This window comes from Equus caballus, chromosome 23 (genome assembly GCF_041296265.1).
Source record: "Equus caballus isolate H_3958 breed thoroughbred chromosome 23, TB-T2T, whole genome shotgun sequence".
In the NCBI taxonomy this organism is placed as follows: domain Eukaryota; kingdom Metazoa; phylum Chordata; class Mammalia; order Perissodactyla; family Equidae; genus Equus; species Equus caballus.
This window is the reverse complement of record NC_091706.1, coordinates 47,360,001-47,387,961: the sequence shown is the minus strand read 5'-3', so window position 1 is coordinate 47,387,961 and position 27,961 is coordinate 47,360,001. Positions and strand designations below refer to the sequence as shown.

The following is a 27,961-nucleotide window of genomic DNA, read 5'->3' as shown; positions in this document are numbered from 1 at the left end:
ATCTCAGTTGACATATCATTCCTATTTTAATAGGTTTAAATTGGTTTACTGATTTCAGATGTGATAAAACACTTTTTTTTGTTCTGCTTTCTTACATCATTTATGTTTCAAGTAGCATTTTAAATTTCACATCTCATTAATGCTGTAAATTTAATGCAAATGAAGTGTTTACCCAAACTGTGAAAATATACAGCCAGGATTAATGGTGGCTTATAAACAAATTAGCCACAGTCCAAAGCGTGGACCATACCAATACTGAAATCCCACGATTCTAGTTACAGGATGACAGAAATAATTCTAAATACTTCAGAACTTAAATATATTTTATGATACATATGTTTGCTGCTCTCAAGTTCTGATAGAGCAATTTGAAATTAACAGTGTGCAAAATATTACGTAGGGAAAAATAGGCTATAATGAATAAGAAGGAGCTGGTACTAACTTGCTCTTCATTTATAATGTAAATTGTATGAGTTTTTACATATGTAGTAAGTATGGACAGGTATTCATGCCAGCAGCATCTTTTACTCTAGAACTGTCCACTTAGCTTATCCTTATTATGACTATCTTAACTGTGCTTTATGTGGAATTCTTGAGTCCTGCCCAGTTGCAGACCAAGGTGGCAGACTGGATATATTAAAGGTCACCACATGCAGAGTTCCGAGAAAATCACATATAGATGATAGCTTATTCAAGATACTTGACGTTTTGCCAGGTTTAAAAAAAGCAAAACAAAACAAAAGAGTGAGAACTAACTGAAAACATCTGTACACTGTTATGAAAATAACAAATAATAATTAGTGGTTTTGCCAGCCATTGGCTTTTCAACATAATTCTCTGGAATGTTGCCTTTTTTTCACCTCTAAAATTGCTATAATATGAAATGTGTTATAATTACTATAATATGGTTCTATTTGACAAATATATGTGTTCATTGTGTTTTTTAAAAACATATGCAGGATTTGTACATTTAGAAGCTCTTCGTTTTAAAAATCATTCCACATATTTTCAGAAATATTTTTGTCATGGGATTTGCATTATTCTTTATGACACGTCTCTAATTTCCAGTTAATTTTTAATTCATGGAGACCTGCCTTCATTATTTAAACCTTTAGCCCCAAACACATTTAGAATATTATAACCAATTCCATGTATTTAGAAGCAATCTTCCCATCCTCTTGTCCTAACCTATAGCAGCCTTAATTTTTTTTATCAATTATGAATAATATCAGAGCCTCATGTAATTATGATCACAAAAGTTCATTTTTAAAAGTACTTCTCCTTTCACATACCTAAGGATAAAGCAAGAAAACTTAGCAAGTGTCAGGAAAATACAAGTCTTAATGTAGATAGAGTTCTGAGCACATTTTAAGTAAAAAAAAAATTTCATATATATATATATGTTTCAGAACAAACTTTTTTCATCAAAGACCACCACTTGTTTTTAAGTGGACAATGTCAAGTAAAGACCCCTTATAATGTAAATATGATTTGTTCAGTCAAATGCAGTTGATATTTATGGAATATATGATGAGTATTGATCCTTGGAAGAAAAAAACTATATAAGCTTCGTAACTAAAAATGTAATGTTCACTTTTAAATAGCATGCAGACAGATAATTTGTCCTGTACATAATGAAAGACTTAGTGCTACTTTTTGAAGAATCCCAAAATGCCCCAAATTCATCATGAGCTACCGTTTGGGGGCATACAGAGAATGAATGTGTACGCAGATCATGCTATACATGTATATTATTAAACTGACGCTCCAGTTAGAGGCTTATTATTTTTATCTTTTTATGTTTTTTAAAGAATCATAGAGGTGAAGTTTTATGTTTACTATCCAGGAAGAGAGGGACAGAAATAGTTTAAATGACTTCAGTAAAGATGATTCTTTCCTACAGCAGAAATGAAATTGATTTACTGTGTCCTTTCATTACTTTACAAAGATTTAAAAGAGACCACTCTTCTAGCAGCAGGTTTTAAATGCATTTGCTTTAAAGTACTCAATGATGAATGAAAAGGAAAATGAAGGGGTACATGAAATAAAGGTAATCAATCATTTTATATTAGCTAGGAGAAATTCAAAATTAGAAAGGCAATGGTTTTAGTCTGAGAGAGTTCTTTTAAACATTCCCCATAGCCTTTAATATACATGACCCCGTAAGAATAAATATTGTCACCAGGTACATTCTTCAGTTCATTGGCGGCTGCTTTATAAAGATTTATCCTTTTAGGTTATGAAAAGTATTGATGTGCATTGTTGAGTGCTATTTTTTCTTAGAAAAGATCTTTAATATAGCCTACATAAATTAGAGTTAACAATAAATTTAAAATTGTTGAATAATTTTGGGCTATCTTATAAATAATCTTTCCACAAAATGACACTAAAGCAGAACTTTCAATATAGTCATTTCTAACACACAAGGATACTGGCATTCTTAAATTGAGATGGAAAGTATTAAAATTAACCCTGTACTCCACTTGTAATAGTAATACATTCATATCAGCAAATCTGAACACTATTATATGCTTTTAGACCCATTAACTTGGTACATACCCAGTTGTTATTAGTAATTATACGTCTCTGTGCTCCTTTTTATAATGGTTACTACTTATTGATACTAGTTGCTAACTGCCTTGAAATACTAGTTTTTTCTGACACAGGAATTTCACCTATCATTGTAAATATGATATCTCACTTGAATCTAAAAAATAAAATCACGTAATCCTGAAGACTATTTCAAAAAGAGTCATGTAAACCAGTTGATAATTTCCCATTAAAGACAGTCCTCTCTAATTAGTAATAATAATCAGCTCATGCCAGCTGATCAGGACTTTAAAATTTTCCTCGATCTCTTACCACGATCCAGTGTTGTTCGAGGTCTCGAACTAAACTGTCTTTGGGATGGTTAGTAAATACATTTACTATTGGCATGGGGGAAATCTTAAAATCACAATTTCAATTGGAGCTTCATTCTGTAACTTTTCTATCCAAAGATGGTGTGGTGGCTTGAAGAACGTGTGGGTCCAGCTTTGGCAAACTGAACTCTTTAGTCTCTGCTGAGAAATGTCTTTTTATGATTTGGAACTTTTTCAGAAGTGTCGAGGACCTCCCCTGTGACTTCATAGAAGTTTAGTAAAATGCAGTGTTTCCTTCCCCATTATTCTTCATGAACATACTGTGCACATTCACTATGACAGGCAATGAAGGAACTACATTTCCCAAGTTTCGTCTCTCTGAGAAAACAGGAACTATATAACAGTGTGTTGGATGTTGCTTAGAAAACACAGAAATTATTTTACAATCCAATCTAACTAGTTTAGTATAAATGGCAAATATAAGATGACTTACTTGAATTAGCAACAGTTCCTTATCTGGTCAACATCATAATGAATTTGCTAAATTGAAGGCCTTCTTTCTTTGGTATAATAGAAAGTATGGTAATATAAGAGGGTCTAGTTAACTTGATTATCACCATTATTTTTGAGTGTAAGGTCATAATAAAATATAAATGCTTACTATTATCCATCATTACAACATATTAAAAAAATCTTATTGCGAGTTGAACATAAAAGTTTGTAGCTGAGAAGCTTCCTGTTTGAAAATAAAAGGTTACTATTTGAACCAGCTATTGAAGTGCATATTAACCTTTGATATAAATTTGAGATTTTAGATGGAACAAATGGGAGGTCGCTTTTGCCTTCCCTAAGTGAGACAAAAGTCAAGTGAGCTCTAGTTTATAAGATACAAGGCTTATTTTTATAATCTCAAAATTATAATCTCCTGACTAGATACAGTACCTGTTATTAGAGCTAATGAATGAATGGTCTGATCAACTCAGGTCCTTGCATTACTTATCACAATTGCATGGATTTTATCGGTGCTTGAACTTCAGCATGTTACAGCTCTTGCATGACTATATAATACTATTATTTCAATTTCAATTATTGGGCTACTTTATATCAAAATATTTTCAACACTTTTCTGAATAGAATTTTAGAACTAGAATTTGAAAGTACTTTTTATTACACCGAAAAGTTCTGTTAATGCCAAATGACCTCTAAGAAATTGCCTCTGTAGGATATTTTTTTAAACTAAGATATTAATTGAAATCCCTTTATAATATTTGTCCTGGCAAATGGCAAAGCCAAAGTTAGGTATATTAAAACCACTGGAAAGGTAGTCTTTTATTAGAGGCAAGCAATTGAAAGGACACAAGCGGACTATCAACAAACTTTTCAATAAAGTCAGGAAGCAGGCTATCAACACTTAGGCTGTTCTTATTGTGTCTGTTATCATAATTGACAGCTTGACGTAAAACCCTATCACATGACTTCTGGGTAGGTATGTAAGTGGATAAGAGGTCACTTTTCACATATGCTAGCTGGAAAGGAAACACATTTAAAGGAAGTTTCAGTCAAAATAATGGCTATGCAAATGTTTAGCTTTTGACTAGTTCTTAAATTTAAAAAAAACCTTCCATGGTCTGTCTTTCATCATTCATTCATTTATTCACTTACTTTTACTGGTTATCAAAGGCTAATATCCAGATAAATTATTCTAATTAATGTAAAAATAAATTGTTTACTGTAACCTTACATTTCAATCAACAAAATCACAAAGGAAAAATTATTTTCTTTTCTGAAAATATTAACTTTAAAACATCTAAGTTGAATTAGGGAAGTAGAGGAAATTCTAAAGGTTATAATTATAGACGTTTTAACCTTCAATATTCTTGGGCTGCACGCGAAGGATAGGGTAGAAAAAGACCCATGACAAGTAACCTGGTGTCCTGGGTGAGAAGCAGGGTCAGGAGTCAGGAGGTCTGGTTTGGTTTTACTGTTGACACAAACCAGGGTATGTCTCACCCTGGACAAATGCTTAAACCTTGTTGTTCTGTATTCTGATCTTGGAGACGAAAATGAAGAGTTTGCGCAGTCTCTTAGGTTCTCTTGAAAGCTTAAGTTTTACAAGCTAAAGTAGCCTCCATTTAAAAAAAAACTTTCGTTTTCTAATACTAATGATTTATGGTCAGTAATATTTATAGTTCATGGACCATGCCCATTTACCTTAATTCTACTGATAATTAACTTAAATATCAAGATGCGCATGGGTTCCTGAAATTGACATTAGAAGTAACTGTCAAGTACCAGGATGATCTTGAATATCTTTTATTTTTATACGTGTTACATGTCCCACATTATAACACAATTTTATTCTGACCATTTTGCTTGTTCCGTAAGGCTATATCCTTATTCACTGAGGCCATTTTATTTGCTTCACAGCAGGTAATTAATAATAGTGATAAGAGGGCCGGCCTGGTAGCGCAGTGGTTAAGTTCGCACAGTATGCTTCTCGGCGGCCTGCGGTTCGCCGGTTCGGATCCCGGGTGTGGACATGGCACCGCTTGGCAAAAGCCATGCTGTGGTAGGCATCCCACATGTAAAGTAGAGGAAGATGGGCATGGATGTTAGCTCAGGGCCAGTCTTCCTCAGCAAAAAGAGGAGGATTGGCAGTAGTCAGCTCAGGGCTAATCGTCCTCAAAAAATAAAAAAATGATAGTAATAAAATAAAGTTCTACTAATCTAATAGTTAAAAGTAAAGTATGAATATTGGAGTGTCAATCTTTTTAAATCCCTCCCCAAAAGGCACCTCCACCCCCCAAAAATCTGCTTTCTTGAGGCTAACTGGAGAAATGAATAAACCTAAGAGAACATAAAGCACGCCTTTCAAGATATTCCCTTGAGAATCACTATAAACTTTAAAAACAAAAAAGTGGAAAGGTAAATTTGCCTGTGTTGATTATTCTGTTAACAGTTTAATGGTTTATTGGTTCAACTGAGAGCTGTTGTCATCATGAGGCACTGTTAGTACATCAGCCTGTTTGCTGACTCTAGCAAAGTAGGACATTTTGCTTATCTTCTTTCTTTTGTTCCCAAAGCTAATTGCTGAGCATTTAACAAAAGCCCCTGTTAATAACAGGGGAGGGTCCTCATTTGAATAAACAAATCTGAAATCACAAGCAATATTGATTCTTTATGGCTCTCAGCTACCTGCATGACTGAGTGTAGTGTAGTAAAGGATAAGGATCTGCATCTTAGGTGTTGCCCCCTGGGCAGATTTTTGAGGGGAACTAGATGGTCCCCCATCCTTGCTTTTCTGAAACATTCTCATTAAAAGTTGGGTGAGGAACAAGGTTCTCAAGGCAGGGCCATGATGGAGCCCCATCCCAAGAACATAGACAGGGAAAGCTTGACCTTCACTTCTTTCTTAATTGTTTGGACTATTTCAGCCTTATCCCTTGACTCAAAGCTGTTTTGGAGGAGACTCTTACGTCTTTACTTCACCTTTGGTTTGCTTTTGGAATTCTCAGCATAGTGGTGTTAATACAAATCTTACCTTAATTTTCTAGACAATCTAATTTCATATTGGCAGGTGCATCGAAATTAAAGAATTAAAATGATTTGAATGAGTGTGCATTTCTGTGAGGACAGGCATGTGATCAAGTCTGTCAAAGAATCGATACTGTTACAAAAATAAGAATTGCTATCCACCTCCACATACGAACCCACAACTTTAACAGACGAAATTTCGAAAGTAGTCTGCACCTGGTGTTTTAAGTGTGATTACTATTGGGGGAGAAAAGTAATTTTCTATTTTTTGAGGGAAGATACTTGGAAAAATCGTTAGAGTGTTATTGGAGCTTACGTACCATTTAAAATTAAAATTTTAAAATTTAATTAAAAAAAGAATTGAGGGCTAAATTCTATAGCACTGACTCTATCATAAGACAGAAACTGAGGCATGGCCACATCAACTCAAATAAATTGTCACCTATTACTTTAGGCTTATTTAAAGCCTAAGGTAACATACTTTTTTATTAGGAATGCTGAACTTTATAATTATATGCCAAGTATGTTTAACATGCCCCCCAAAGAAGCTTAAATACACCTAGTACTAACCTTTCATCTCTTGCTCAAGTAACCTGGTTTAAGTAAGTTATAAGCACATATAAACATGTCTCCTCAGAAATTTTTGGAAATGTCTATAATGCTAGTCCACAATCTAATTAGTAAATAAATTTAGATTACGTTTTACATTTTCAGTAACTGAAAAGAAATTAATTCGATTCTAATTAATATCCTGCCAATTTCTTTGGCATTTAAATTACTGGTAAATACATTAGTGATAATTTTCTATGTATTTAAGCATATTTTTCTCTTTGGGAGAAGAATCTTCCTATTGCATGTATCTTGAACGTGGAGAAAAATGAATAGCCATAGTCAGGTTTAACCCCTTTGATACTGCTCTTAGGGAAGAAAAGTCTGAAAATATGTTGATTTTGAGTGTTCTACATGAGGCCAAAGATAGGCCACTTGACATTTTTTGGGATGGTAAATGATTAAACAAACAAAAATTTAGCAACATGAACAATACAAAACTAAGCAGTTCCCATGTGCATCCTTCCAAGGAGACTCAGTGTCTTGAAACTGCCTGTGGAACAAGCCTGTCACTGAGGGGTTTAGGGTCACCTGGCTTTGTGAAAGTGTTTTCTCTTCCTGAAAACTCCATTCTGACAGAAGAACCCCACAGAAACTAACCTGAAGTTAATAGTTAGCAGAATTATCATGAGCTATGCCCAATATACCCCTCCCTTCTGGAGAATGTTTAATTGACTCAAAGGTAGCATTTTCATTGACTAGAGCAGAATCAATAAGTGGTCCCTAAAGTAACCTTTCTACAAAGTCAAGTTTCATAAACTGTTTTTAGATTGTTTTTATAGTACTGCTCTTTTTTAAAAAATCGTATTTTGAAATAGACAACTGGCTTACTGTTACCGTAAAAAAACAATTCAGATTGCCCCATTTCATTGCATATCTTATTAGATGGTCCGTTTTGAAAACTTATAGGAAATTTTGCCATCAAGTTTGTCATCTGTTTGATTTAAAACTAATCAAGTATATGTTTTCTCCTTTATGCAAGTATTATGGTCTATTTTAAGAATATTTTTCATTCTAATTTAATTTTTTTACTGATTTATGGCTTCTTATGACATACATCCTGAGCAGAATCTACATATCTAGCAATCTATTTATCTGACTATCTATCTATTTACCTATCTGTCCACATTAAGGGAGTTTTTTCAGTTCTTTAAATTATAAAATTACATTTACCTGAAATATCAGTGTAATTAAAACACATGTTTTGGAAGTTTTAGGTAATATTTTTGGAGCCTCATAGATCTGTAGAAAAATGAACAAAAGAGATTCTTCTAAAACTCCAGAATCACTATTACTTAGAGTATGTAGAAACTCAAGAACCTAACAGGAAAAGTAAAGATTCTTCATAGTCATTTTTTTAAGGCATAACATTATCAGAAAGGATTAAAATAATTTATCATAAGTTTAAAGGCACTTTGGCTTCAATCATCATCTTCTAGAAATTCTCACTGAAAAGCAGCAAACCAGGTTTAGTGGATTGCTGTGAATAAGTCATCTTTTCAATGCAAGATGCGCTTAATTTACAGCATGGCTATCTAAAGATTAAAAACTATGATTTTCTAGTGTTTTTTTTTTCCCCCAAAGCCAGATAAGTTTACTTTCCTAAGCATAAAAATAAGCAATATATCTTTTCAATAAATCTGCTAGCACTGTAGGGCAGCTGTTAACCAAACAGAGCTGGATAGGGTTACTCGAAGAATCTCTGAAGAGCAGAGCTGATGATTCGGAGATCTGGGAAGAATTTGTTTCAGCTTGTATTCAGTGCGTTCCTCACTCTATTCAGAAGTGGTAAAGTATCTTAAAGGCCATTACTCCGAGTTTAAAATAGAAATAGAAACTCTTATCAACTCTTTCTAAAAAATGCCACTTTGAATAAAACAAAATCAGTGAACATCTTAAACTGAATACCTTGATGCTTCTAAACCTAAGTTAGGGAGACTGTTTATCAGGTGGGGCCTTTCTCCTTCTAAACTGCATGTCTTCTGTGTTTTGCAAACTGCATGCTTAAAGTTATTGATTATTTTACTCAGTGCAGATTATTTGGTATGTTGCATAAAAAAGCTTTTTTATTTTCTTTCTAAAATATATCTCTCTATTGAACATTAACGTTTGCTTTTATTTCAGCTCAATTGGTACCCTAATAATGGCTAATTGTTATGTTCTAAGCACTCATTTCTCTTTGGATGCTTTAATTAATAGAGAAGCATATTGCAATAGCTTATTCTAAAAAAGAATCTAGGAATTCTGCTTTTCAGAGTAAGATTTTCTTTTGCTTTTTTTTTTGTTTGTTTTCTTTATGTTGCCTCTTGGGAAAGTAAGGTTAATGCCATGTACAGTACTAGTTTGCATGTGTTCATTTAAATACTAAAAACTGTAGTACTGCTCGATCCATATCTGACTGCTAGGTTTCAATTGACAGCTGAGGATTTGTGACTGGACCATGAATCAAAACGGCAGGCATTTATACCCCAGTACCAGTGAGGATACATTGGGAATTACTTGGCAAAGGTAACATTTTAATTATTTCCAACCCTACACTTACACCTAAAAATTACATGAGCTGTAGTGTTTGTTTTTAACTAGCTTTACAGAAAATATATGTTAAAAACTTAGTTGTCTTGGCTATACCATCCCTCTTTCCCTACCCTCCTTCCTTGTTTCTGTATGTAAATACAACTTCAAATTAATTTGGAACTATAGTATATGCTAATTGATCATTGGAATTTCTAAGTGCTGTCAAATGTTTTAAGCAAATAATTTATTATATTTGGGGGGGGGGAGGAAGGAGGGGATTTGACACTTAGATTTTAGGACCTGAAAAATGAAATCACTATTTTAGGGGAGATCTTCTATTTGAGGATGAAGCATTGGGTTTTCACATTATAGGTTCTTCTCATTTCAGCTCTTTCCTCTACTGCCAATTTAAGCCATTTTACTATTCATTTATTTCCCTGCCAGAGGTGAAAAGCTAGCAGAAAAATTTCAAATTAGTCAATTTAACCATTATTAGCAGCACTCCCAAATTTTGGAGTGGAAGATTGTTGGAATCAATAGCTAAAGAGGGAATTTGGTTTAAATAAAGTTTTAACTTTTGTTGGTACATGGATGTGCATCACTGAGAATTGACTTTCTTTGGTTGGCTGGGAAAATTCTTCTGAAACTTTATTTTCAAAACTAGTTTTGATATTGTCTCATGTTTTAGAAAGTAAGCAGTGCTAAGACAGCTTCTTATGTATTATGTTAATAAAGAACAAATTGTGTCAAATTGACAAATTAAATAATTAAAATTCACAGTATAATTATGTGTAATAAGAGATAAAAATTTACAGAAGAGAGTGAGGTAATCCCATATGGCGTTCACCAAAAGTAGAGGCAGTATAATTTTCCAACCCTGCTATGATTATAATTCTCTTTTTACTGAAAGTGCTTATGTTAAAAGGGAATACTCAGGTATCGGTTGTAAATGGGCTGCCCGTCTCTGTATCGCTTGAGAGAAACTGCTGAAGAGTAGAATTTAAAAGAATTAATTAATAAAATATCCACTTTTACTCAGGTAAAAACTAAGAAAATTAGTTGGATTCAGTTTTATAAACTTGATGAGTTTTTATTCATTCTCTACCTAAAATGGTTACAATATGACTTTTCCTCTTTTTAAAGATTGATGTAACATTCACTTTGAAATGTATACATTTTTACATATGTTGATTTTTTTTCCCCAAGAAGCTTATCTGATTCCTCCATTTGGACAAAATATAATGTATACTTATAAAAAAGAACTTAAGCTCAATGAAAGCATCTTATTTAAATAGTCTTAATAATTAATACTCTTAATTAAATTCAATGAAAATGTCTTAAATAGTCTTAATTAATAACTATTTTTAAATTAGTTTAGTTGGATTTGATAACACCATGTTTGCATTTAATTTTATTAAATAACTTCTTTATAGGCCATGCTCTGTCTGTCAGTTAGCAGAATGGCTCATGTCTTCATACAGATCTTACTGTGTTCATGAGAATTGCAAATTAGTGAAGCGTATTATATTTTTTAACGTGGCTATAGCTATGCGAACTTCCAAATCTATGGGTTACTTATTAACATTTACTTATCTAAAATAGGATAGCACCTCTAAAGTCCATTAAAGCTAAATAAGGATATAAATTATTGGAGACTTAAAATATAACTGCACCCAGTTCCTAGTAATTTTTTTCATTGAAAATTGATATCCCAAAAAAGGCAATGGTGAGTGAACAATGAATTACCACAGAACACATGTATTGGAGTCAATTAATATGATGCATAAACTCAGTTCTTGGGAGAGCATTGTTCATCTTACAAATCCCTTTCTTGGTGAAAAATTGGTGTGTAATCAGATTCAGGTCATAATGAGTCAGAAAAAGATTCATAATTCATTTAGTTAGGATTTCTTCCCTACGCCCCCCCCCCAAAAAAAATAGTAAAAATTTTTTTGACTAGTAAATAATGAAATTTAGAATGGCCTTAATGCTTCAAAAAGCTTTAAACAGGGAGTTTTGGGTTTGTTTCTTCCCTTTTTCTCGTGATTCAGAAGGCACATAATTGATACTGGCAGGCATCACAATCGTACATTCAACAGGTATTTATTGAATCTCTGTGATGGGCTGTCCCAAACGCCGTGTGATGATACAGAAGTTCACAGTTCTTAAATCCAAGGATACAGATCAGAATAACTATACTCAAATAAGATAGCAATTTGCTTCGCTTTGTTATAGTTTTCAATAAGAGGTACAAGGAGAGCCCATATTTGATAACACAAATAGCCATGTCTGTGCCACACCATATTCCAGATTCATTCATTGTTGATATTTTGTGCCTGTGGTTATTTTTTAAATTTTTTTTTCTAGAAAGGATATTGAAAAAGAAAATCATAAATGTCTGTAACACTGCTACTTTTCAGGCAGATAAGAGACATCTGAAATCTTCAGGGCACTGCTACAACTTTAAAATTATCTGAATAAATTGAAAATATATGAGAAATGGTGGATCTCTTCAACCAGGGAATTAAATAATTTGCCTTCGTCATTATGGAATACAGAAAATATCAGGTTCTTTTTGTTGCGGTTGTTGCTTTTTATTTTCAACAAAAGGCAATCCCCGGAGACTTGATAGTAGCAGAGGACAAAACCAAGAAGGGGTTGGTTTGGCTTTGTTTTATTCTGTTTTGATTGTCGTTGGTTGCCCTTACGTTCCTCTTACAATCACTGGGCCATGGTCGCTCCCTTTTCCTGAAAAGGTGTTTTCAAATCAAACGCAGCTCCTTTTTTGGGACTGAAAATGGCAGTACCGAGCGAGCTGTGCAAGTATAATCGAAGCTGGAAGATTTCCTCCACCCTCCTCCCTCCCTGCCTCCCCAGCTTCAATGTAGAAACATTCCCTTAGGAACCAAAGCTGACTCCCCTGGAAAGTTTGCACAGACTTGTTAGGTTGCAACCCTGAAGGTGTTTTGTTGTTTTGACCTTAGAATTTTGTGAGCCATTTGTATGTGTGTGTGTGTGTGTGTGTGTGTGTGAAGGAGTTGCTTGCACGCTGAAAATGTGATTTTTTTTCTGTTTAACCCAAAGGTCAGGTACTGCAGTTAACCCAGAATGAACTCGGTTGGGGGAGGACTCAATTTGGCTTGAGTCAGGAGGGGCTCAGCTCTTAGGTGATGAGTTGCTTATGCTGTTCTTCAGGGTACTGTTTTGTCTGTGCTTTGTCCTCTGAAGCGGACAAATTACATTGTTGCGTATGTGAGTTATGTGGGTATAAACAAATACAGCAGTTAACTCCCTAACTGGCTTTCTTTCTTCAAACTATAGCCAGAACATAGCTTGTAGTATCAAATATGAAAGAGCAATATAATTGAATGAAAAAGAAAGTCCAGGGACAATCCAAGAATAATATAAACATAAGTTATTTTAAAACATTGGAGGGAGTGCTTTATGCAAAAGAGAAACTGGATTTATTGTTTCATTCCCTCTTCTCCCCCTTCACCCCTTTCAAGAAAAGGCAAAGCCACAACTGAGTGGCTGTATGTGTCTGCTGGCTTATATAAACACAGAAGAAGCCTTCAGATGGCTAAAATAAACATGCGCGTGTTACTGAAGGATATGTTTACACAAACCATTTGCTCAGCCTCTGAAATAATGAATAAATGAAGATTTTACTGAAATAATTGGAAGGATTTTTGTGTTTCTGCTGATGCCATAATTGAATGGCACCAAAGAGACTTTTATCAGCTCTTTTCCATGTTACATGTGTTAGCAGTTCTTTCTAGGAGTTGAATACTTCATTCTGTAGTTACTTTACACGTGTTTTTTTTAAGAAATTGTCGTTTATTACTGCAATTCTAGAGAGTTGCTTGATTTCCCAAGAGAAATTTAACAGCCAGTAAAGATTATTTGGATCTGGTTGGTGAGGAGAGAGAGGGCAAAAAGGAAGGAGTAATAGCATTCACTTCATACACATAACGCTATTTGCATAACACTGTCCTCAACCGTTTACCATTCTCATTGCTTTGTCCGTAAAATTTTCTTTGTAGAATATGTATCTCGAGGACTTAATAAGGAATATGCAAACAAAAATAATCTTCAATATTGGGTTGCAAACCATATGTTTGTCTGTAAATATAGGTCTATGTATTTATGCATGTATGCATATATGGTATGTGTATGCACACACAAGTATATATGTCTGTATGCATGCACGCATGTGTGCATATGTATGTGTGTACACACACGTGCATGTAAGCATGGCACTTGTATGAGAAGGGCGGCAAGTGTCCTGTCCTTAGGTAGTAGCAAGAGTTAACTTTAATTTCCACATGACACTTAGACCATCCCTCCGAATTCACTAGGTTAGCATTTCCTGCTTTCAGTTTGTTATCTTGACACATAACTACAGTACAACAGCTGGGTTGTTCCTGGAGTTCCTGGGGGGAGCTTTATTCTCAGAGTGCTGAATTTCCTTTTCAGCTGTCAGCTCTGCAGTGTGCTCAAAATGTTCAACTTTTTACACACCGTTCTGGGCCCCTGGCACCACTCTGGGACTCGGATAGAAAGGCTGATGAGGTAGATGAATGGAAGAATCTTTGGTCCCAGGAGGAGAATTGCAAAAGCCTAAACTGCACATGACCATTGTTTGGTCACGTGGCTGCTAACTAGGGTTGCTCTTTGTATTTGAATATTCTACTTAAAAGCGTTAGTTCTAATGTCGTAAAAATTATTTGCACCTGTTATGAAATCCAAACTGAAAATGTCATCCTTCTTAAAAATGATCTTGATGTGCCGTTCGGTGTTCACACACACACAATATCTGTGATCTGGCTGTTAAAAAGTACGTTGAGATTTGTTGTAGTTTTGCCTAACTTTCTCCATTTATAAAGAAAGATTTGCACAACACAAGGTTTCCTTTTTATCTAGGAAACTCTTCAGAACACTTCCTAAGAAATTAATTGTATTCCAGCCAGACTTGCATGCTGCCATCCCACAGGAAATGGGTCAGCAATCCATTAAGATGCCATTAGATAATCTAATTTGGAACTTAATCTCTAAATTAACCATGCTCCATACTTGAAGCATACTTGAGAGAAAGAAAAAAAGTTTACGTTTGAATCGATAGGGGAGCCGAAGCGTGAAGAAGGCTGTTTGTTTTTTCTGTAGCTGTGGTCACGTCTCAAGCCGTCTGGTAACCAGGAGAAACCAGACATGATGTAATTCCAGATTGAACTTGAACTTCAGGGACTTAGGATAGGGAAACAATGGACCATAGGAATCAATAATGTCCATTTTCCACATGATTATGTTTGGAGCTTTAAGTTAACCTTTATGGGAGAAGCAGCAGGATCTTCAGTGTGACCAAAATGAGATGGTGCAGAGACAAGATGTTAGAGGGAAGAAAACAACTTTTTCCGTGATATTTTCTGAGCAGCGGTACAGATTCCAGCAGGATTAGAAAAGGTCCCGCTCTGCAGTAAACCGGTGGCCTGTTCAGAGCAGTCTTTGTTCGCTTAGGTAGGACAAACTTAATCTTACGTTTCCTGTCAGATGATTTTTGGCAGCGCTACGGGAGAGGGAGGAGCGAGATGCAGAAAATTCCCAAATGTAAACCTTGCTGATTAACCCTTTGCAACGAAAGAGGTATATTAAACCCCTACAGCACTTGAAGATGTTTTATGTAAAGTGCCATGTTTACATGTCTTACGTCCGTAAGAAATCAGCTCGCCAGCAGCCAACGCACCATTTGTTAACTTACCTTTTTTGATTCTCGTCTTTGCTAGTGCTATTAGTATTTAGTGAGTTTTTAGTCTTCTTTACTTAGCTAACAAAGCCTATGAATGAGTAAATATAATAACTAACAATAAATTACAAAGGAAAAGGCAAAAGCCTATTTAAGTTCAAGAAAATGAAGAACACGAATTTTGGATAGAAAGTTGCAGTTATTCTCTCCTTTGTTAATTTTTGTTGTATGTGAAGGAAGATTTTTTATGCACCTATGAACAGAGTAGCAAGCATAAGATAAAAATGTGTTCAGTTCCTTAGTGATTTGTGATTTTATGCTTTGGAATTCTGATACAAGTAAGTTCTGTCTTTTAGAGGTGAAATTGTACAAATAATGCTGATTTTTGCCTTTAAATGAAAATCATTTGGGAAAGAATTGTCTTTTCCTTTCGTAGAAAACGTACATTTCTATTTAATTTCGTATGCCTTGGGTGATTTTCTCTAGTGAAAGGCACTGTTTGGAAGCACTATTTTTGTGGAGAATTTTGTCTGCTGTTGAAGACTCACATATGCTAATAAGGAGAGCACTGGTAACAATAGCATTGAAAAGGAGCCCAGGGATAGAGACGAATACAGACCAGAGAAGGAGGATGGAAATCCACACGTGCGGGTCTCTGCTGTGGTACAGTCTGTGGGAGGAATCAAATAACTAGTGTATGATTTAATTGACTGAAACCTCCCACAGCCGTGTAAGTTGTTACATATGTATGCCTGTGTGTACTGTAATTTATTTCCAAGTAGTCATCTTCGTAATAATTCTCTCTTTTAGTTCGAAAACATGAGAAATATCAAACATAATTTTAAAAAATCTACTTAATTTGGACTGTTGAGGGGGAAAGTATTTTTGTTTTGTCTAAAGTAAACCTTCTAGGAAATAAGTTTTTATGACTTTTAAATATATACATTGCATTGTTGAAAGGTCTTGTAGGGTTTTCTAAGAGCTTTTTACTAAGAATACAGTAGTTGTAACAGTTACTATTTAGCTGCAGTGGTTGCATACATAAGGGTTCTTCTTGCTCTGTGCTCTTCGTTAGATAAAATATTTCTCTGGCAGATGCCATTATTTTACTTAGAAAATGGTACTACTCACACACAGTAAAGTTAACATTTAATCCAGCATGCCCCAATAACAAAACACATCTGAAACAATTGAATATAAATTAATGAGCTTTGATGGCCTACCGTTTTGATATGTTATTTTCAAAACCGTTTGTCCCCAGGGAGTAGCAATAAAGAAGGCTATTTACCTACTTAGTTAAGAAACAAATACGTTTCTCTTTCATTACTATGAAGTGCTATTGCTTGTAGTTAGAATAATTCCATGAGCCACCTGCAGTTTATGATATTTGGTGTTTCCCAGACAGCCCACAAGAGTACTTTGCAGTTCAGGTAAGAGCTGGCCAGGGAGCTTTCCAATACAGATTATTACAAATAGTAATAATCATTAGAAATCATCTTACATGCAAATAGGATCATTCAGATGGCAATAATGATCCTTAAAAATGGGGGAAATAAATCAAAGAAACCCAAGACCTGTGTAATACACTTTGTGTATTTCACTTATAGACTAGTCTCGTCTGAAGTGGAGCTCAACAAGCAAATTAATTGACATACAGCCACATCTGTACGTACATAAACAAAGGCAGATATTGCGTTCAGCTGAAAGGAATTGGATAAATACGGTACAGTTATTTGTATTGAAGTTTGGACTCAAGAGTTATATTTTAGTGGGAATTTCAGTGTGGCTAAGTGATACAGAGCTTAACTCAGAGAATCTCCTATGTAATTCAGGCATAATATAAATTCCTGTCCAGAGATAAAAGTAAAGAATGTTTTACAAAAGAGGGAGATGAGGTCAAGTGTAGTGGGTGAGAATATAGATCCTAGAACCCACACTGCTAGAGTTCGAATCCTGGCTTCTACAACTGAAGGGCCATAGGAGTTGGGCAAGACACATAACTTGCTAGCTTCAGCTTCCTCATCTGTAAAATCAGAATAGCAATGGTACTTTTCTCGTAGGTTTGTTATGAGGATTGAAAACTTCAAAGTAGGTCAAGCATATAGAAAGTACCTGGCACTGTTATTTAACACACACTATATAAGGGCTAACCACTAGTATTTTATAAGTACCATCTTCTTTGTTCTAATACATTAACGGATTCTTAAATATATTCTTAACATATAATTATATATATAATTCTTAAATATATGGTACTTAAATCCTACCCATCTATTCCTTCCACTGGTCTGAGTGAGCGTTTTCTCACAAGACGCAGTCTGCAGCCTCTGTGTTATAGTGAAGTATGCACCCAGTCCAAACACACACGTAAGACAGTCCAGACGGCATGGTTTATAACTTAATTAATGTGTAATTAACCTGCCTTTGATTGTTTTTTCCAGGCAGATTTTAGCTACTAATAGGGAAAATTGTTTATTGTACATTTTGGGAGTGATACTAATACCTGTGTGTTAATATTGTAGCAATAAAATTAGCAATGTTTAGCCAAGGAAGTAAAAAACTTTCCTCCTTGGGGATATTTGAAACAGGTGCAAAGGAATTAAAGGCTAATTTTTGTTTTAAATTAAGGTTTCTATTTTACTTATTTTTCTTGCCTTGTGGGCCATTGCTTATTTTTATTGCTATCTATAAGTAGTGTGGCTACTGGTACAGTTGAGGTATGTATGAATATAAACAGTTCTTTGTGCTTCATTCCTATAATATTTTTTTAAGCTTCTTGAAAGAGTACTTACTATCTTTGAAGTAAATGTGGTAGTGGTATGATAAAATCAGCATGTAAAATCTGAATGGGCAATATTATTACTCCTCTGAAAAGTATTAGAGGAGTATACTGCATACTTGGACATTTTATAAAATGTTTGACACATGGGTTGCCCAACCCATTATCAAATAAACACAGACTAGTAATAAATGAATTTTGCCGCTCTTGAAATGGGTCTTATTGTTTTTATTGCCTAAGACTAATGGTTGAAGTGAAGACGTTGACTTTGCTTGGTTCATTACTCAGCTTATGACGCCATATATGTTTATTTGGCACCCCATGGTTCTTGGGTGGTTACTGAGTTAAAAGCTAGGGGCCCAATCCTTTTTGGCCTGAAAGACCCAGAATGCGTAATTTTTAAAAGCACAATAATCACATGTTGACTTGCCCAGAGCAATTTTCTGTTTCCTTTATTGAAAGGTATAGAGTCTGTTTACTCCTTATGGATGTGAAGACCAACTACTTTATCCAATTTATCCAGGACAAGAAATATATAAAAATACTGTATCATTTTTTAAAGGAAGAAGTAGGTATCTTCTTCCCCCTTAATCCTCACCATAGCGCACTCTACTAGAACTTCAATTAGATTTGTTTTCAGAGGACAGACATATCAAATTTCAGGTCAGCCAGACCAGCCACATATTCTGTGCACAAGTCTTCTACAACATTAGCTAGGTTATGATTCAGCTGTGTTTAGGGGGCGTGAGAAATTCAGTGTGTCCTGAAGCAAATTCATTTTGCTTTCGGAAAACTCTGTTCAAAAGTTCTTTCAAATGTTGGGTCAATGGCTGATTTCCCAGGGAGGCAGTGTAAGATAGTTAAATGGCCATGGGAATGACAAACAGAACTGATTCACATCTGAGGTCTAGGTGGAGAACTTTGGGCAAGATACTTAACCTCTTTAAGTCTCAGTTTTCTCATCTGTGAAATGGGTATAATAATGTCAGTGTCAAGAGTTCATTGAGAGAATTAAGTGACATAGCACATGTAAAACTCCAAAGATGATACCTGGCTCATAGTAGGCCCCCAGCATGGTTATCATCCAGAAGTTTCTCCCTTTGTGCTAATTTTGTCCACTTGAACCACACAGAGGTCTGCATTTCTTTCCAACTCAACTGTCATATCTTCCCTGACTCCCTTTAACTGTTCCTCCAATGACATTATTTGATAAGTTTCTTTACTGAAAGAGTATCATAGAGTTTGTTTCTTTTGAAGAGGGATACCTGGAAGAAATACAATGCTTCAGAGGTAGTTTGAGTATCTGAAATGAAGCAGGACCATCACCTACCGTTAATGCATCTTTAGGTCAAAATAATTTGTTTGTTTCCTTCTTCCTTTATGGGGACAGCCACATCATACATTTGATCAGAATAATGTGAAAATATTATCCATGATATTAGACATTTTATTTTTTAGGATTTTGATTTAACTTTTACTTATTTTGTTTATAATGAAATAATTCATTTATACATAGAGTAGAAGTCAATAGGGTAAATTTTGCTTTGTCTTAAGATAGTATCAAAATCTTTTACGATTTTTTTGTGCCTGATTTTTCACAAAGTACTTACATTCTTTCCTTTTTTTAAATCGTATGGCCTGTACGTATTTTCTAAAGATGTGCTTTCAACTTTCAGTCATGCTCATCTTCTGTTTGCCTAAAAAAAAAGGTGATTTGGCAATGGAAAATGTAATGAAAACAAAGTAAATGCATCCTTGAAGGTATTACTGAAGTAGCTTAATTTGACCCTGAATATTTTGAAAGCTTTCAATTGTACTCTCATGTCTCTTAATAGACAGAGTTACAGATTATTGGATTGAACATAAGATCATCTATACAATTTTCAGTCCCTTATGAAGTAAAACTATTAAACATTTTACATAAAACTAGTTTGTGTATAGAGATAAATATGAATATGTGTGTTTATTTTATCCGTACCGGTGATTTATATGGAGAGAATTAGATACGTAAAAAGCACTGTGACATTTTTACCTGAATAACTTTGCAGTTTGAGGCATTGTCTTTTTGAAATTAAATGATCCAGGTTATTTTGTTTGATTAAACATTTTTCTTTACATTATGATGATCTTTGAATTAGTTTTACCAGATTTTTCTCAGTGATATTCACAAAGTAAAGGTCTAAAAAGTGTCTCTACCTTATAGTTCTGAACTTAGCCTATAAATTGGCAATAAGAGACTTGTAAAACTCATATATGGGGTCTGCATAGTGTTAATGTTTGAGATTTATTTCCCCCTAAAGGTTCATAAACAGTATTGACAAATACACTGCACACTGCAATTTTGGCATGGTCGTAATATAGGATGGGAGGTTGGAAAGGTGTAAATAAACATGTAAATTGAGTTTGTTAGATATTCTGCAGCAAGAGTCCTGTTAGTCACTAGCATCAATTTATTTTTATTGAGCCTTTTCCAAAGAATAATAATACATGTCTCTTCTAAAGAGCTAAGAAACCTATTGCAAAGTAAACCCTGAATTCTTGTCTTCTCTGCCATTAGTAGGTGGACTTCCCCTGTTAGGGAGTCACATCTATTTTCAATCATTAAAATATGTTTTGTTTTTCTAAAGTATGCAATCTCTAAATGACTTTTAGAGCCCATTTAATTTGGGACCCGTGTTGATTTTGTGAAGTGATTTGCTTGTTGTTGATGTCTTTTACTGTTAAGGATTATGAATTTGAGCCAGTCTTTTATTTTTCACATATGCTTCCTATTTCAGGTTAAAAAGAATAGGTATCCATTTTTGTAATTTAGTTTATTTGTTAAGAAATAATTATCATCAGCTATGGCCAGACTCTACAAGGATTGAAAAGACAAGGTCATTTTCTTTATGGAGCTCACCTTTCAGTCTGTAAGATAATCATAGATACAGATAATCATGATATGAAGTAATAAATCCTGTAACAGGACTGTGTATAAAGTGCAGTAGAAATCCAGATGAGGGGAAAATAAGTTTCGTGATGCATCATCTAGCATTCTTCCCAATCAATGGTGCAAAGCACGGAAATGTTGACGATGTGTGTGGGAAGAGAAAGATAAGTGAAAACAAGTCTCTCAGAAAAGAGTTCAATAACAACTCTCCTTATTCTTTAGAACTAGGATTTTGCATCAGGTAATAGGGACATATCTTTTTAAGTTTTGATTATTCCTGCCTAGTTAATTTTTCTTAGTGCTAAACTTCTCTAATTTGAAGTTCAGAGATGCCTATTTGGTTTTTTTCGGGCACCAAAGCACAATGTATTCGTGAAAATATGTGATCATGAGCGACACTTTAAAAAAATATATAGGTGGGTGTGATTTGAAACACTTAACTGATTTGTCTGTTTATCCACAAACTGGTTGAACATGCACCAAGTGCTGGGTGCTGTCTTAGAGGGAGATGGACTTCGCTATCGTCGAGCTCATGATCGAATCATAAAATCTCTTGAGCATCAAAGGTCATTGGAAATTTTTTCTGTTGAAATATTAACTCAGAAATATTTACCCAGACATTTAGCAAGAAGCCACATTTTGTATAAAGGAATTACCAGAGTAAAAAAAGGTGTATGTCACAGTCTTGTTTTTTTTTTAAATTCAAGCTCTTTTTTTGTTTCTTTTTCTTTTTCTGGAAAAATTGTTCCTTCAAGCTAACATTCCCTAAAGGTTTTTGTGCCTGTGAAATTCAAATGTGAAAAAATGAGGATGTTTAGATTGATATCTGCAGTAATGCCATCCATCTCACCTTATGGTTCCAAAAGTAAAGAAAAGGATAGGAAAGTAAATTTAAAACACTGAAATTATGTCTCTATGCCAGGCCATACCTCAACTGAAATGGAATGGTCAATTTGATGTTTTCTCATTCATGATTATTTGTGCTACTGTTATGTAGCTGACGTACATTCCAAGTTGAGTGTTGAAACAAACAGTACATCCAGTTAGGTGGACCCCAAAGTGTATGGGGCGGGGTTGTTTTGTGATATGAAGATCTGGTGTTATTTTCCTCCATGTAGTACTTGTTTAATGAGAGATTATGCCAGTAACAATTAGAGAACTGTTTTTCAAACTTTTTTTGAAACAGCCCCAAATACAATATAGGTGAAATTAGAGCTGGTTGAATCATACTTTATTTATTTATATAAGCAGGTTATCTCATCTGCTGACTCCCTCCAGCACTGCTCCCATTCACCCCGTCTGGACTCCCCACACTCAGAGCAGCTCAGATAGGGTAGCATTCCCGATGCGGAGGGCAGGGAATGCCCAGGCTTCTGGTGTCAGCCTTGCCAATTACATGTTATGCACTGGCCTTCCTGAAAAATGTGTTTTTTTCTTATGGTGAAGGAAAAGAAATATCTTTCATTACACCTTTCAATTTTATTCAACCGATAGGCAGGTAAAAAATTGACGCTCATTTTATCACACAATTGCTTGTGAGTGAAAGGCAAAACAAGATGAGAAGATAACTGGCAAACTATATTGGTACCATTGTAGATTGGCTGCTTTCTTTTTTGGACAAAAAAATCTTATTGTGTTTACATCGAAGTAGATCAAGTATTTTAGGAAGGATGTCCTTAATCAATTAGAGTTCAACAATTGTGTGTGAACCCTCCTCGAGGTTTCTCTTACTTTCCATGAGAGAAATAGACCGTGTAGTATAGATACGTGTAACGTTTATAGTTTAGCTTATTTATTTCATTAGACTGTAATTTTGAAAAAAGTGGTAGTAGTAATTTGATGCCTGTGGAATTTACGTTTCTAATATTGTCGATTTTAACATTGTATTTTTCTTTTTCTCTTCCCTCCCCCCTGCCCCTCTCCTGTCCACAGTCCTGGTACCTGGGCTAGCTTGGTCCCTTTCCAAGTATCAAATAGGACACCCATCCTACCGGCAAATGTCCAAAATTACGGTTTGAACATAATCGGAGAACCTTTCCTTCAAGCAGAAACGAGCAACTGAGGGAAAATGAAATACAACAATAGTTTAAGAAATTTAAAAAAAAAAAGGAAAAGAGGAAGACTGGACAAAACAAAACAAAACAAACAAAAAGGGAGAAAGGAAAGCAACTGAAGAAAGAAGATCATAGACCAGCAATTGCAGCACTTACAATCACTAATTCCCTTAAGGTTGAAACTGTAAAGACATAAAAAGGGTCGATGATATTTCACTGATGGTAGATCGCAGCCCCTGCAACGTAGCCTTTGTTACATGAAGTCCGCTGGGAAATAGATGTTCTGTCTCTATGACAATATATTTTAACTGACTTTCTAGATGCCTTAATATTTGCATGATAAGCTAGTTTTATTGGTTTAGTATTCTTGTTGTTTACGCATGGAATCACTATTCCTGGTTATCTCACCAACGAAGGCTAGGAGGCGGCATCAGAGGTGCTGGGTGACAGAGCCATGAGCCAGCCATTTTATAAGCACTCTGATTTCTAAAAGTTAAAAAAAATATATAAAATCTCTGTAGCCTTTAGTTATCAGTACAGATTTATTAAATTTTGGCCCTTAACCCAGCCTTTTCCAGTGTGTAACCCAGTTTGAAATCTTAAAAAAGAAAAAAAAAAGAAAAAAAAAGGAAAAAAAGAAAAAAGGAAAAAAAAAAACAGTTTGAACACAAAGGCTCTATGGAAGAAATGCCTCTATGTAGGTGAAGTGTTATCTCTGCATGCAACAGTAAAAATTAATATAATATTTTCCCCACAAAAGAAACACTTAACAGAGGCAAGTGCAATTTATAAATTTATATCTAAAGGGGAATCATGATTATAAGTCCTTCAGCCCTTGGACTCTAAATTGAGGGGATTAAAAAGAATTTAAAATAATTTTGAGCGAATTTATTTTCCCCTCAGTTTTTGAGGGCAGTAAAAAGGCATTAAATCAAGACAAATCATGTGCTTGAGAAAAAAAAAAATTTAATGAAAACACAGCACTTATGTTGGTTTAGCTGCAGCCTCCTTGGAGGTAGAATTTATTTATTTAAAATTACTGGTTGCATCAAGAACCCATAGGGTGTACAAAAGGTTCTGTAAAATCTGCATCACGGAGACAAAGACGCAGGCAAATCCATGTCACAAGGGTAAAGCTGACAGTTTACAAACTGGGACCGCCAGGGTGTAGGATATAAAAACGCACTCTTGAGAAAACACTTGTAATCAGGGTGCTGAAATCTTGCATGGTGCTTTGACACATTAGCCTTGTTCCACCAATTTCTTGTATTGACAGATCTGTAGTGTGCATGGGCAGACACATTTTGCCTCTATGTCTCTTAAAATTTTAATTAAAAATACTCTTTCCAGTAATCCTAATTTGCACGAAGATATAAATGTCCACATGACGTGCCTTGCCTTGAAATCTAAAAAACAAAAAAACAAAAAACAAAAAAAAAAAACACAAAAAGGTGACATCACTACACTTGTTTTGCTGCATTTATTATCATTTTAAATCTTTACCATTTTTATGACAAAATATTTTGTACTCCAGACGAAGAAAAATGTGTGACATCATGGATTTTTTAGACAGTTATATCTTTATCTCACATTTATAAAGCATATCATGGCTGTGTATAGTTGCCGCTTAAAAATTGTAATCGACCAGCAATATTTTCAGTATTTTGGTGTTTTTTCTATTAACCTTTCATGTTTTTCATCTTCCAATTAATATTTGGGGGGGAGGGGTTTCAAATTTATACGAATTATGCAATACCAAGTTTTGCCTATGTAGGTAGTGCTTTTAGCTGCATTGGTTATTCTAGGTAAGTACACAGATTTAAAAAAAAAAATAATGTATGCTTTTTTTTTGTTTGTTTGTTTTAATTGACCAAAGTGGGTACTGCTATTTTTGCAGTGTGATGAGGTCCTTTTGTGTACTGAGAGATGGACAGGGGATTTTTTTTTAATATACATATATATATATTCTGGGGTGGGTGGGAGGATTTTTAACACTTTACAGTGTAGCTGTGAAGCAGTGCACCCTGAGACGGGCCTGGGCTGCAAAGCGACTGTTCTGGCTACTGTGACAAACTTCAACTTACACAGGTTCCCCCTTCTCTAACTTCCCACCTGGGGTGCAAGCTGAACTCATTTCTGGTTTTCATAAACAACGAAAATAGTAAGAACAAGTGAACACAACACATTCTCCTGGAGGCAGACTTGGCTTCAAACAAACCGTCTGATCTTTTTTTTTTGGTGGTGGTGGTAGTTTTTCTTGAAAGTTCCAGATCCACAGTGGAGAGTGAGCCTGTCTCGTATTTGGCAAAGGTATTTGTTGAAATGTCCACATAGCAGATGTTTCACACTTTGGGGGTTTAACACAAGTATCCTTTCTCCTACAAAACCTGTCAGCCCAGCTGGAGGGAGAGCTCCCATATTCTTTCTCCACCACTTCTCTGTCCCATTTCTTCATTTCATTAATGTTAGTATAGGATTTACCTGTGACTCACTACTTCAAATGGAATTTTTTTTTGAGACATCCAGAAGATTGAACAGAGGGTTGCTATTATTAAATATATTTGGACTTATGGATTAAAATCAAAGTTCAGTTTTTAAGGAACAAAAAAAAAAAAATAAATCTTGTTAAGTTTTCATTTTACCTGCCCTTTTAAACTGAGAACCAGAGCAGGGAAATATAGAATTTTAAGAAATTAATTTTCCTGTGGATGAATTAGGCCCATTAGATGCTGATGGGATTTTTTTAAGGGATGGTACCTCAAATAGAGATTTGATTCAGTTCCCCTTGAGGTCTAGAGGGTGAATGGAGGCTGGTTTTATTTTGCCCCATCCCTGAGTCCCATTGAGGGAATCCATTACTAAAAGGAAAATCTTTCAGAATTAGTGACACATGGTGGGCTGCCTTGAGGCGCCCCCCTGACCGCCTTCCCCCAGGCCATGGCCTAATAAAATAAACTGTCCATTGTTCTCACAGCATATCCTTTAATAATGAATACTTTAGAACAATGCTTATGGGCCTGAGAATTGTATTTGATTAGCCCATTGAGTTTGATAGCCCAAATGCTGAATAGCACAGCAGGATCCTAGCAGCGCAAGTTCAAAAGGAAGTCCAGTCATTTCTGTGATACTTGCCCTGGTCGAAAACAGATCATCTCAGCCAAGCTCTTCACACACCTTTGACCTATTGGGTGAACACCTTAACCTCACAGGACGCGCAGTATTTTTTAAGGGCAGACTCGCTCTCTTTTTTGCCAGTGAATGAGCAGTTCTAGCTAAACAAGTTACACACTGTGGGTATTCCTGCCTGCCTCTTGAATACAAAGGCCTAGTTCAAGTGTTGCTTTTTTTTTTTTTTAACCAATTGTTTTTCTCCTTTCGTTTTGAGATAAAACTATTAAAAATACTACTATATATATAATCTCAAATCCATTTTTCGGCCTCCTCCTCTTTTCCCAGGAAGTATATTCTGACGAAGGGCCCCACTTTTGCAGGTCTTGCACGCCCCTCCCTCACCCGGAACTGCAGAGCTTCAGGCTGGTCAAGGTCACCCAAGGGCATCGGGTGGGGGCGGGGTCTCCAGCCCCCAGTTGCGTGGCACTGTTCAGCTCTGCAGCCCTCCACTCACGGTGCCTCTGAAGTGTTTCCTCTGGAGTGACATGAGCGTTTGAGGCTTGTCTAAGGAAAAACAATGGAAGGCAGTGAAGGAGACTGTACATAAAGACATGGCAAAAATCTTAATTATAGCAATATAGTTATGGGGTAATGTTCGGGTGGGCAGCTCCATTAAAAAATATGTGAATGAATCTGTGAAGCTGCAAGTAGCAAGAAGAGCGAAAGGTCTTCTTAACGAACCACCTACCTTGTAGACAGTAATTTGTACACTGTATAGTTTTGTTAAGAATTTTTTTTTAAATTAAAATTCCCATGTTTGTAAAGCTAACTTTTTAACAATTATAATGGAACTATATGTTGTTTCCATTTTTAAAGTAAACAAGAATATTCCTTGTTTAGAGACTGGACTTGAGTTAAAACTCTCCAGTCTCTTAAGTTATGTATTAAAAAAGAAAATCTGTCCATGTTAGGAGTTATTTCACAGATTCCTGTGCTTGAAAAGCATAGGAGACTAATCCTTTAAAAAAGTGTAAATGGAGAAAAGTTATATTTTATGAAGGTTATTTTGTTGTATTTAGTATTGGAAAAGTTGGTTTTCAGAGCATTTCAGAATGTCGGAAGCACCACTGTCTTTTTATTAGTATATACGGCCTTTAGCGAGAGTTTTTGTGATTGTTACGTGATGGTATTTAAGGTTAAGTTTCACAGAGCATTCAGGATAGGCAGAAGACTACAGCAGTGCTATGGCTCACATAACGTGTCCTCAGGGAGCAGAATCTTGGATTTGTGACTTGTCGCTTCATAAGGACTCAACAAAAGAGATTGCACAGGGACATCTTCAGCGGTGTGACACCAGGACATGTTCTTTACCTAGATTCAAAATCTATGTACTATGTGACACGATGAAGGCTGCAGAAAGTTATCCCATATTCAGTGTACAGTATTCATTTTTAATGAAACAACTCTACAATATTGCTGGCAGATAGGCCCCAAGCATGACATTCAATAGAGTTTACATGTTCCTGTCAAGGTCTTTTGTTAACATTAACCAGCTGCATGCTTCCTGGACTTTAAAAAATTGGGTTCCTATAGAAAACTTTTTTTTTTTTTAATGTGCAGGCTATTCAAGTTCAATAGTAAAAGCTCAAAATTGAATGTTCTACTCCATGCTGAAGGAGCTGAAAGCTGCCTTCTTCATATTTTGCACTTTCTGGTAGTTCCCCTGTTTTTTCTAATTCCTTAAAAATTGTGTGGGTGGGGTGGAGCGCTGCAGTTGGGGGGTAACATGGACCACTGATTTTGCCCTTTGACCCTGCACAATGACCTTTG

The 27,961-nt window shown here is 35.3% G+C and overlaps 1 protein-coding gene across 27 annotated transcripts in view; it reads left to right on the top strand.

Moving 5' to 3' along the window:
* NFIB (nuclear factor I B) overlaps positions 1–24,470 on the top strand; it is a 417,384-nt gene extending 392,914 nt beyond the window's left edge. For 16 of the 27 annotated variants that reach the window (XM_023627371.2, XM_023627365.2, XM_070248554.1 and 13 more), the window contains one exon: positions 22,899–24,470. In XM_023627371.2, coding sequence (XP_023483139.2) covers positions 22,899–22,916 — 18 coding nt within the window. In that variant the 3' untranslated portion in view covers positions 22,917–24,470. Of the gene's footprint in view, positions 1–9,423; positions 9,513–22,898 lie in introns of all 27 variants that reach the window. The other 11 variants (XM_023627361.2, XM_023627362.2, XM_070248543.1 and 8 more) reach the window with 1 other exon arrangement.
* The last annotated feature ends 3,491 nt before the right edge of the window (positions 24,471–27,961 follow it).